Consider the following 12,067-nt stretch of genomic DNA (forward strand, 5'->3'; position numbering starts at 1 on the left):
TTCCTCTCTGAATGCTCCGGTTAACTCCCACAGTCCAAAAATGTGCAGATTAGGTGGATTGATTATGCTAAATTGCCCCTTGGTGTCCAAAAGGTTAGGTCGGGTTACTGGATTACGGGGATAGGGTGGGGTCGTGGCCTTAAATAGGATACTTTTTCCGAAGGCCATTGGCGACCAGATGGGCCGAATAGCCGCCTCCTGCACTAAATTCTATGATTCTGTGAAGAGTTTGTTGATTAGTTTTTTGTTCTCATAAAGGGGAAGGCTTCGAACAACACTTTCCATTTCCCCCTAGTGTCGGCATCAAGCACTCTTAGTACGGCACCTTTTCGTTCTGAGCTCAGTAACTCCCTTCAGCCTCAAAAGCACCTGCAGAGAGTTGGCGCTAAATTTAGAGTCGCTTTGTGCAATGGAACCTCTGTCTTTGGGAAATGGATGAAATTCTGCAGACGCTGACAAAAGACTTGCAGCTGGTAGAGGGCACTTTACATTTTGGGGTGGATTTGAACACCAGGCTGACTCTGCATCCATGTTCCCTGTCTGCACATTTTAAACCATTGTTACATCTATTCTCAATTATTACCAGTAACGGTTGGGCTTGCTGTAAGGTTAGGGACCAGGCCATAAATTTTGCTGGACCTCTGTTCACAACATGTCACTTGCACATCTGGGTGGATAAATTCCAGCTACAAGAAGCTCCCACCAAAATTAAGTTGGAGATTTATTGTAATATATAATGCGGTGAAAATTAGTGGTGTAAGACTATCCTAATAGTAACATCAGGAATGGATTTAGCGTTGATTGTGTCTTATAAAATGGATGTCCAGAGTTGCTAGGTTCAGTCTTGTATTACAACTGGTATCACTTTTCCAAAATTGCTGGTATGGCATGTTTTCGTCCAGGGATGTAATAGTTGTGTGATAAATCAGTTGCCTGGAGAAATCTCCTAAGACTAAATGACAACAAATCTATATAGCAAGTAGGATTGTTAGCGAATAACATAACGCATTTTAAATAGTCTATTCGCCATTTTTGATTTCTTGCAGTTGGATCCTTTGGAAAAGGAGTGGCTGAAATGTGCTGCCAGTGGACATTTAACTGCTTTGTGTGATCTCCTCAGGCAAGATCCATCTTTGGCAGCGAAAAAGGTAAACTTTGTTCTGGTTAAATTTATCTCTCAGTAAGTAGGAGCTAAATAAATGGCCCAAATATAAATAAATCAAAAATGCAACTATATATAAAGCAGTCATGTAATAATATGGCCTGAAATATGGTGTCAGTGGCGAAGAAATGGCACCTGCCACTGACCTTGGAAAAGTACACCCACAAAGATTTAACAATCTCTGGGGTGGGGATTTTCCCTTTTGCAATGTGCGTTTGAACCTAGGGCCAAGTTGAGGCGATCTCCAGGTGTCCAGCAACAGTATTGCCCAATCAATCAAAATAAATAGCCAGTCACATTGAAGAATGTTGGAGGGCAGAGTGTACTTGACCGAGCATGACATACTTGTCAACAGCTCTGATACTCTACTGGCGAACCTATTCTCCAAGAATAATGATGGGATGCTTCCAGGGACAACTGGGCCTATTATTATATAGATCATAACAGATTCCTGTTCAAGTATGTCCCAGGTTATCTCAAACAAGCAGCTGCTCCTGTCCCGATTATTTCCCTGTGAAGGAGCAGCTGAGTACATCGGCTCGGCAAGCTGATGAAATTTCTGGTGCACAGTTTTATCAAGCAGAGTTCACTGACTTAACAAGGCATACCAGAAAGATATTGAGAAGCACTCCCAGAGCAATGAAATGCTAGCTAAGAATATTCCTCACTCCAGGGCGGCAAAGAAGAAACTAGAATTTAATATCCAGCATAACCAGGTAGATGCAAAGTTTTGGAGGGTGACGGGTGTGGTAGTATGCATTAGGGGTCATGTGGGACTGTGAAGCCGTGATGTCATTGGCTGACAGATCCCGGGTCCTGTTGGCTGTTGACCTCTAGCTCCGCCCTGAAGGCGGAGTATAAGAACCAGGAGTTCTCCCCCGCAGGCCAGTCTGTTACTGAACTGCGGGGAACAAGTCACGCTTAATAAAGCCTCATCGACTTCATCTCTATTCGTCTCTCGTGAGTCTTTGTGCTCTACAATTTATTAAGTGTGCTTAAAGGACTATGGAGCTCAGGATCATCCCGGAATGCCTGAGGATCAGCCCGAACGCAGTGAACTCAGCAGCAGTTTTCAAACACTGGCAGACTTGTTTCGAGGCCTACCTCAGAACGGCCCCCGGCCGGGTCACAGAAGACCAGAAACTACAGGTCCTGCACTCGAGGGTAAGCCCGGAAATTTTCCCTCTCATCGAAGACGCAGAGGATTTCCAGACGGCGTTCGCAGCACTAAAGAGCATCTATATTCGCCCAGTGAACCAGATCTACGCACGCTACCAACTCGCAAAGAGACGGCAAAGTCCCGGAGAATCGCTGGACGAATTCTACGCCGCGCTGCTAATTTTGGGACGGGCCTGCAGCTGCCCGCCGGTAAACGCGATTGAACACATGGACATGTTGATGCGCGATGCTTTTGTCGCAGGTATGAACTCTCCCCAAATCCGCCAAAGACTTTTGGAAAAAGAGTCGCTCGGACTCTCAGAGGCACGGGCCCTTGCAGCCTCCCTGGATGTAGCCGCGCGAAACGCCCGCGCATACGGCCCCGACCGCGCGGCAGCCCCTTGGGCTCCGTGGACCCCCGTCGCGACAACCCCCCCCCACCCCACAGGCTTGCGCGGTTCAGACTCCAAGTCGTCCCGGGGGAGCCCGCTGCTATTTCTGCGGCCAGGCGAAACACCCCCGGCAGCGCTGCCCGGCCCGCGCAGCGATTTGCAAGAGCTGCGGGAAAATGGGCCATTTCGCGGCTGTGTGCCGGTCCCGGGAGGTCGCCGCTGTCCCAGGAGAAGAAGCAGTCCTGCGTGTTTCTAACGCTCCCCAACCCCCCCCCCCCCCCAGTGCCCTATGTACGACCCGCAAGCGCAGCAATTTTGGGTCCCGGCCACCGCTGTCCCCGGAGAACAAGGAGTCCTGCGCGTTTCAAACGCTCCCCAACCCCCCCAGCGCCCCATGTGCGACCCGCAGGCGCCGCCATTTTGGGTCCCGGCCACCACGAGGGGAGGAGGGGCGCCGCCATCTTGGGACCCCCCAGCCCTGTGCGACGCATGGGGGCGGCCATTTTGTCCACCCCGCCGCCATCTTGTGACCCCCCCAGCCATGTGCGATGCATGGGGGCGGCCATTTTGTTCATCCCCGCCGCCATCTTGGACGGCAACAACGGACCCAAGTGTCGACGGCTCCACGGGGTTCGAGGAAGACGCTCAAGCACTACGATCACGTCTGGCCTCAATGACGCTGGACCAAGCACGGCCCCGGACGCTCCAGACGACGACAACAACAGTGCTGATAAACGGCCACGAGACACCATGCCTGCTCGACTCCGGGAACACAGAAAGCTTCATCCACCCCGACACGGTAAGACGCTGTTTTTTGACCATCCGTCCCAGTGCGCAAAAGATTTCCCTAGCTGCAGGATCCCACTCCGTACAGATTAAAGGCTTCTGCATAGTAACCCTAACGGTGCAAGGGAGCGAGTTTAAAAACTACAGGCTCTACGTCCTTCCCCAACTCTGCGCGCCCACATTACTGGGATTAGACTTCCAGTGCAATATGCAGAGCCTAACCTTCCAATTCGGCGGCCCAATACCCCCACTCACTATCTGCAGCCTCGCAACCCTCAAGGTTGAGCCCCCATCCTTGTTTGCAAACCTCACCCCGGATTGCAAATCTGTCGCCACTAGGAGCAGACGGTACAGCGCCCAGGACCGGACATTCATTCGGTCCGAAGTCCAGTGGCTACTGAAGGAAGGCATAATCCAGGCCAGCAATAGTCCCTGGAGAGCACAGGTGGTAGTAGTAAAGACAGGGGAGAAGCAAAGGATGGTCATAGACTATAGCCAGACCATCAACAGGTACACAAAACTAGATGCGTACCCACTCCCCCGCATATCCGACATGGTCAATCGGATTGCCCAATATAAGGTCTTCTCCACCGTGGACCTCAAGTCCGCCTACCATCAGCTCCCCATCCGCCCAAGTGACCGCAAGTACACAGCCTTCGAGGCAGACGGGCGATTATACCACTTCCTAAGGGTCCCATTTGGCGTCACAAACGGGGTCTCGGTCTTCCAACGAGAGATGGACCGAATGGTTGATCAACACGGTTTGCAGGCCACGTTCCCGTATCTCGACAACGTAACCATCTGCGGCCACGATCAGCAGGACCACGACGCCAACCTCCAAAAATTCCTCCAGACCGCTAAAGCCTTGAACCTCACATACAACGAGGACAAGTGCGTTTTCAGCACAAACCGGCTAGCCATCTTGGGATATGTAGTGCGCAATGGGATACTAGGCCCCGACCCCGAACGCATGCGCCCCCTCATGGAATTTCCCCTCCCTCACTGCTCAAAAGCCCTAAAACGCTGCCTGGGGTTCTTTTCATATTACGCCCAGTGGGTCCCCCAGTACGCAGACAAGGCCCGCCCCCTAATACAGACCACGACCTTCCCTCTGTCGACAGAGGCTTGCCAGGCCTTCAGCCGCATCAAAGCGGATATCGCAAAGGCCACGATGCGCGCCATCGACGAGTCCCTCCCCTTCCAGGTCGAGAGCGACGCCTCCGATGTAGCTCTAGCGGCCACCCTTAACCAAGCGGGCAGACCTGTGGCCTTTTTCTCCCGAACCCTCCACGCTTCAGAAATCCGCCACTCCTCAGTGGAAAAGGAAGCCCAAGCCATAGTGGAAGCTGTGCGACATTGGAGGCATTACCTGGCCGACAGGAGATTCACTCTCCTCACGGACTAACGGTCGGTAGCCTTCATGTTCGATAATGCACAGCGGGGCAAAATTTAAAACGACAAGATCTTAAGGTGGAGGATCGAGCTCTCCACCTTCAACTATGAGATCCTGTACCGTCCCGGAAAGCTGAACGAGCCGTCCGATGCCCTATCCCGTGGCACATGTGCCCACGCACAAATTAACCGCCTCCAAACCCTCCACGAGGACCTCTGCCACCCGGGGGTCACTCGGTTCTACCACTTTATAAAGTCCCGCAACCTCTCCTACTCTGTGGAGGAGGTCCGTACAGTCACAAGGAACTGCCACATCTGCGCAGAGTGCAAACCGCACTTTTTCAGGCCGGATGGTGCGCACCTGATCAAGGCTTCCCGTCCCTTTGAACGCCTTAGTCTGGATTTCAAAGGGCCCCTCCCCTCCACCGACCGCAACACATACTTCCTGAATGTGGTGGACGAGTACTCCCGTTTCCCCTTCGCCATCCCCTGCCCTGACATGACAGCGGCCACAGTCATTAAAGCCCTTAACACCATATTCACACTGTTCGGTTGCCCCGCATACGTCCACAGCGACAGGGGGTCCTCCTTCATGAGTGACGAGCTGCGCCAGTTCCTGCTCAGCAACGATATAGCCTCGAGCAGGACGACCAGCTACAACCCCCGGGGGAACGGGCAAGTAGAGAGGGAGAACGGCACTGTCTGGAAGACCGTCCTACTGGCCCTACGGTCCAGGGACCTCCCAGTTTCACGGTGGCAGGAGGTCCTCCCAGACGCTCTCCATTCCATCCGGTCGCTACTGTGTACTAGCACTAACCAAACGCCTCATGAGCACCTCCTTGTCTTCCCCAGGAAGTCCTCCTCTGGAACGTCGCTGCCGACCTGGCTGGCGGCCCCAGGACCCATCTTGCTCCGAAAACATGTGCGGGCGCACAAGTCGGACCCGTTGGTCGAGAGGGTTCACCTCCTCCACGCGAACCCGCAGTACGCTTACGTGGAGTACCCCGACGGCCGACAGGACACGGTCTCCCTGCGAGATCTGGCGCCCGCCGGCAACACGCACACCCCCCCGACACCAATCACTCCCTCCCTGCCACCGGCGCACCCAGCCACCGCCCCCTTCCCGGGAGGATCGGTCCTCCTTCCAGGTCCGACCAGAAGTGAAGCTGAAGCAGAAACCATAAGGCTCCCGGAGACGACAACACGGGAACAAGCACCACCACCGGGGCCGAGGCGATCGACAAGGACGACCAGACCGCCCGACCGACTCGTGGCATGGATGTAACACTACAATGTTGTGGACTTTAACGAGAACTTTTTTTCTTTTCCCCCTTACGACCACTGTAAATAGTGCAAAACAAAAAAAAAACCCTGTACATACTGTGATGACATGCAAAAGTTTTCCTCCCAGGACCAGCCTTGTAAACCCTTACCACCATGCGAAGCACCACCCCGCCGGGTTAATTTTTAACAAGGGGTGAATGTGGTAGTATGCATTAGGGGTCATGTGGGACTGTGAAGCCGTGATGTCATTGGCTGACAGATCCCGGGTCCTGGTTGGCTGTTGACCTCTAGCTCCGCCCTGAAGGCGGAGTATAAGAACCAGGAGATTCTCCCCCGCAGGCCAGTCTGTTACTGAACTGCGGGGAACAAGTCACGCTTAATAAAGCCTCATCGACTTCATCTCTATTCGTCTCTCCTGAGTCTTTGTAGTCTTTGTGCGCTACAACGGGATTATGTTTTAGATTGCTCTAGCCAAAGAGATTTTGGGAATATAGGAAGCATGAACTGGAAACCTGATCGATCCGCTGAAAAGCACACATCCAGGCATTCCCTGAAATTCTCCCAGCAGGGCAAACTGTTTGATCGGGTCTTTTTTTCCATACAATGGTTGTAGCTTCAGTAAACAGCGACCATCAGCCAGTACAGAGACAGCCAGATGTGGAGCAGCTGTACTGGGTTTGTATACTTCCATGAGTCTGACTATCTCATAGGTTGAATTTATTTAGCAACACAGCATTACTTAAGAGCAAACAAAAGCAACTTAAAATTGAGATTTCAAGTATAAAATCCAGCAGCATATTCAAGTATACAAAGTTTCAATTTTGCAACTTGTTAAATACAATTCTGATTAAAATTTCATTAAGGTTGAATCTCCTATATGATATCCATGTTGTCTTTTCTCAGAATTGCAAACATTGGCCATGCTACATCTAATTTTCTGCTGTACTAGCTGCAGCATGTTCTCATTCAGTTACCAGGAAATTTGCAGGTGAGATGGCACGGTGAGATTGGCACACAGGCAATGAAATTTAAAGCTTGTGTCATCCGTCTTGCCTTTGCAGGAAATTCTGAACCATCAAAAGAGTAAAAATCAGGCTAAGAAATTCTGGGCTGTCCTCCGTAGGTTTATGACCATGATGGTGTCAACAGTTGGGGGATTCCTTTTTTAAAATATATTGTCCTCATGTTCTCGGATGAGCATCTGACTGGCCTAGGAAGAGGATAGATTTGAACATTAGCCTTGCTAGAAGTTACAAGTGCCAGATGAAACTGGGATCAAGCTTGGCCAAGTTGTGCGGTCAGTTTGTGGGCTATCAATTTCTGGCTGTAGGTATCCGGAATGACAACATAAGCAAGGTATCATAGGCTACAGGTCCCATGAACTGCTGCCTTCCGGAGCAAAGCTGAAGTAAAACCATTTTTTAAAGCTGCGACTTAGTTGTCGGTTGATCTGTTATCTTCATGCCTCCATTGAAGTGCAGCATTGTGAATAAGTGAAATGGTGAATAAGTGAAATGCCAAAAAAAGCACCAGTTTTCACTTGATTTTTCAATCATGTTTTTTGATTGGCGTGGCATTGGTAATTAATTAATTACATTTCAGTATGGGGAAAGATGATGGGCGGGATTCTCTGTCCCCGGAACACCCATAATGCATTCCCCGATGGGACGGAAAATCGGGTGTCGGGACAAAATTGGAATTGGCGCGGACACAAACCCAGATGCAATTCTCTGACCTCCTCGCTGGTGGCATGAACGAGTTCCACGCCGCACGCCAGCAGAAGCATGGAAATAAATGCAAATAGGCCATAATGACCTGGGGATCCCCTTGTATTCCACGCCAGGCATCAATTTGCAAGGTAAGGAATACGGAGATGCATTCCACTTTGCGACCACAAGGGAATTGTAAAACTAGTGAAATTAAGCTCCGGCAGGAGAACATGGGGTGGGATTCTCCGGTTGGCAATGCCGAAATTGCATTCGGCAATCGGCCGGAGAACTCCCATTTGTGCGCCGAAATTGGGGGCGGCACCGCTTTTACGATGCTCCGCCCCCTCAAAAACAGCATACTCTGGGAGTATGGGCGATGGGCTGAGTTCCCGATGGCACGGAACACTTATGCTTTTTTTTCGTAGAGCCCGCGTGGCAGCTGCGGACTGTGTCCAGCACCGCAACAGTCTGGGGGGAGCCGTTCTGCTGGCAGTGAGGGATTCGGCAGAGGCTGGGGGTGGTCCGGGGTTGGCGAGGCTGGTTACAGGGGGGCATGTTTTGGCAGGCCGGGTCCCCGTGCGGCCAGCGCCATGTTGCACGGCGTGGCTGCGCGGCCATGGACCCAGCACTTCTCCGGCCGTGTCCGCAGGTAAAGCTGGGGGCTTTGCGCTGCTAGCTCCCCCCCTCCCTTCCCCCCCCCCCCCCCCCCCCCCCCCCCCCCCATTGGACGGAGGATCGGTGCAACTGTTGCGCTGTTTCCTCTGGTGTAAAACGCCACGGTTCCCACGCCGGCGCAAGCACTTAGTATGCAAATGGAAGAATCCAGCCCATAGTCTCCCAAATGGAGAATCCATCCCAATGTGCTTACACAGTGCTTGTGTTTATGGAGAAGGCATAAACCCCATTCTGAACTCATGTCTGGCTCACCAGAATTATCACGCAAATTCAACATCCATTGGCTGCATTATGTATTTTATTAACTGTAATTTGTGTTGTGTTGTGCTGAAAGCTGGGTTATTGCTCCACATGTCATTTCTGTAATAGAATGGGAAGAAAGTAATGCATCTGTTAAATACTGAAATTTTCTCTCTTCCATATAAACATTTCTGATGAAAATATAAAGGACTTCACATCTGTAAGTGACCATGTTTATACTTCTGGCTTTTACTTGGAATGCTAAATGTATCATTTAAAATCCTTGAACACTAAGTCAATATATTTAGTGAGCAACTGCACAAGCTATACAAGTGACATGATTGACAAGCTTAACAAAATATTGCTACACTATCGAGTTAAGTTACAAATGTATGAATGAATTAGTTTAATATTAATTTATACTTTGTCTGAACATTTCATCGAAGCTTCTTTATGTTTTTAAGTGAATTTTATGAAGGCTACTAAGTCCCCTTGATCTGTCTAACCTTTGAACAAAAGAAATAGGAACAAGATTCGACCATTTGGCCCCCTTGAGCCTGCTTCACCAGTCAATATGATCATGGTTGATCTGATGTAGCCTTAACTTCACCTCCTGTCCCCCATAAAATAACTTCCTTGGTGATCAAAAATATGTTTCACACAGACTTAAATATATTCAGCAAGGGCAGCATGGTGGCGCAGTGGTTAGCACTGCTGCCTCATGGCGACGAGGTCCCAGATTCAATCCCGGCTCTGGGTCACTGTCCGTGTGAAGTTTGCACATTCTCCCCGTGTTTGCGTGGGTTTCGCCCCCACAACCCAAAGATGTGCAGGGTTGGTGGATTGACAACGCTAAATTGCTCCTTAGTTGGAATAAATGAATTGGGTACTCTAAATTTATAAATTAAAAAAATATATATTCAGTAATCCAGTTTCCACTATTCTCTGTAGAAGATAGTTCCAGACACGAAAGACTGAGAAGAAAAGCCTCCTCAGCTCCACTGTAAATAGGAACCTACTTATTTTTAAACTGTGCCCTCTTTCTATATTCCCGCACAAGGGGAAAAATCCTGCCCTGGCAAGCCCCCTCAGAATCTTTTTATGTTTCAATAAGATAACTTCGCATTCTTCTCAACATCAACCTCTGACCTGCACTACCTTCAGTCAGGGAATCAGTGAGTGAAGCTTCTCTGAATTGCCTCTGATGCAAGTATAACCTTCCTTAACTAAGGTGACCAAAACTACACATTGTATTCTAGTTGTGGTCTCACTAATGTCTTGTATAGTTGTAGAACAACTTCCCCACTTTTATACTCCATCTTCCTTGTAATAAAGCTCAATATTCCAATTGTTGCCTTAATTATTTGCTGTCCCTGCATGCTGACTTTTTGATTCGCATACAAGCATACTAGATCCCTCTGTACCAATGCATTCTGCAGTTGTTATCCATTTATATACTCTTTTACTTTTAATTTCTCCTGCCAAAGTCAACAACCTCACATTTTCCACATTGTACTCCACCTGTGTTCTTTCATCCTCACATATAGGTTTTCCTCCCTATCTTTCTATTGCCTGCAAAATTGGCCTCCATTTGACACCCATAATAATTTAATGCAAGTATTCACTTCTTCCCTCCATTGGCACTGAGCATTCTAACACTACAAATTCCCATATTAAAATTTGAAAATAGTGTTAATATTAATAGCTAGTTGGAGCTAAATATTAGAAATGTAAACAAAAAAAAAGCCTGAAGATAAGTTGCCGAACACTCCATCTGCAGCCATTGGTTTCCATTCATATTATGTGAATATTTCAAAAGAGTGGCCAACAGACACTTTTATCAACTTAATTTATCTACTTTTTGGAATAGTGTTCAAGTATTAAATTAGAATTCCTGGAAATTTAATTAGTTTATCTGATAACTTTATTTGAATTTGTCTGTAGATCTCTCAAAGTTCCAAATCATTTCCCAGATGAATAACTTCTAGATTTGCTGACCAATCTTGTTTTACATTTTATTTCTGAAATAAACTGTGCCAATGCCAAGTAAATAAAGTGAATGCGCTTCATAAATCTGAAGGCTAATGGAATTTTTTCTGAAAGATCTCCAGATAAATTCACATTGAAAACATCCAGGGAAAGAGACTGAACCTGGCTCTGATTTTACTTGATGAACAATAAAGGCAGCAAGTGAATACACATTGTAACATTTGAATTTTAAACTACTTTAACACTTTGTATAAGATCCATGACTAAATATTCAGAATATTGTCTTTCAAAAGCTCGAACACAAACAGACTGAAATTTGCCTGTCTGGCAATTATTGATAAATTTCAATTATTAAAGACACATTTAATTTCCTTTTATCGTTGTAATCAAAATGTGGTTATTTATCAAATTAGTTTTTCAAAAAGGCCCCCCAAAAAAGGCATGAAAATTACCATGTGATTGGGTAGAATAGATTGATGTTTATAATTACATTTACATGGAAGGGATAAGCACTACTTTAAATCAACTTGGAGTGGCAGCTGCTCCTGTTTGTTACCTAGCCACCTGCTGAACCTAGTGTCACTTTATCAGTTAAATGGCTTAGAACCTAAGCAATCTCTAACAGTAATGTTGGGAACTAGGGGAGTGTTTTGCTGGAGCCCAAGTCAAGTCTATTAAATGCCAGAATGCCATATCACAACAATCCGAATGACTCAAACCTCTGGTTGCTTTTGGGAATGTTTCAAGCTTGGTCCAGTACGTTTGACAATCAATCAACAATGATATTGTTTCAGTAGAGGATTTGAGGACATGACTGTGCTGTTAGGATCAGAAAAGTTCTCCGTATTTAGTATAAACTGAATAATGTTCTGAATGTTAAATAATTCCATATTGGCTAAACATATTAATAACTTGTCTGAAGATCTAAGAGTTTTAACTTCACTAAATATATTTTTATTTTCCTCCTGCGCTGTCTATATGAAATGAATTCTCCTGTTTTTGATTCCAATGACCATGAAACAATCTGCCTGATGTTAGGGGGTAAGTAACTGACCACAGATATTCAACAATATGTAAAAATATGTAAAAGTCTTTCGGCTTCTTTGGTTCAGGATCGGAAAGTGATGGAATACATTTTAATTAAAAACTGTCGCAGTTTAGACTTATTTCATGCTAACACAATTGAAAAGTTTTTTCATTTATTGATAAAACAATTAGTTTAAACTAGAGATGTACTTTGTCGTAATACATTCTTATCTAATTCTATTTACCAAAATGTT

General features: G+C 47.4%; 1 protein-coding gene across 3 annotated transcripts in view; it reads left to right on the forward strand.

Annotated features, from left to right (window-relative positions):
* The window catches only part of LOC140428306 (ankyrin repeat domain-containing protein SOWAHC-like), a 145,722-nt gene extending 136,228 nt beyond the window's left edge, over positions 1–9,494 (forward strand). For 2 of the 3 annotated variants that reach the window (XM_072514643.1, XM_072514641.1), the window contains exons 7-8: positions 1,047–1,148; positions 9,007–9,078. In XM_072514643.1, coding sequence (XP_072370744.1) covers positions 1,047–1,148; positions 9,007–9,063 — 159 coding nt within the window. In that variant the 3' untranslated portion in view covers positions 9,064–9,078. Of the gene's footprint in view, positions 1–1,046; positions 1,149–9,006 lie in introns of all 3 variants that reach the window. The other variant, XM_072514640.1, reaches the window with a different exon arrangement.
* The last annotated feature ends 2,573 nt before the right edge of the window (positions 9,495–12,067 follow it).

This window comes from Scyliorhinus torazame, chromosome 8 (genome assembly GCF_047496885.1).
Source record: "Scyliorhinus torazame isolate Kashiwa2021f chromosome 8, sScyTor2.1, whole genome shotgun sequence".
Lineage (NCBI taxonomy): Eukaryota > Metazoa > Chordata > Chondrichthyes > Carcharhiniformes > Scyliorhinidae > Scyliorhinus > Scyliorhinus torazame.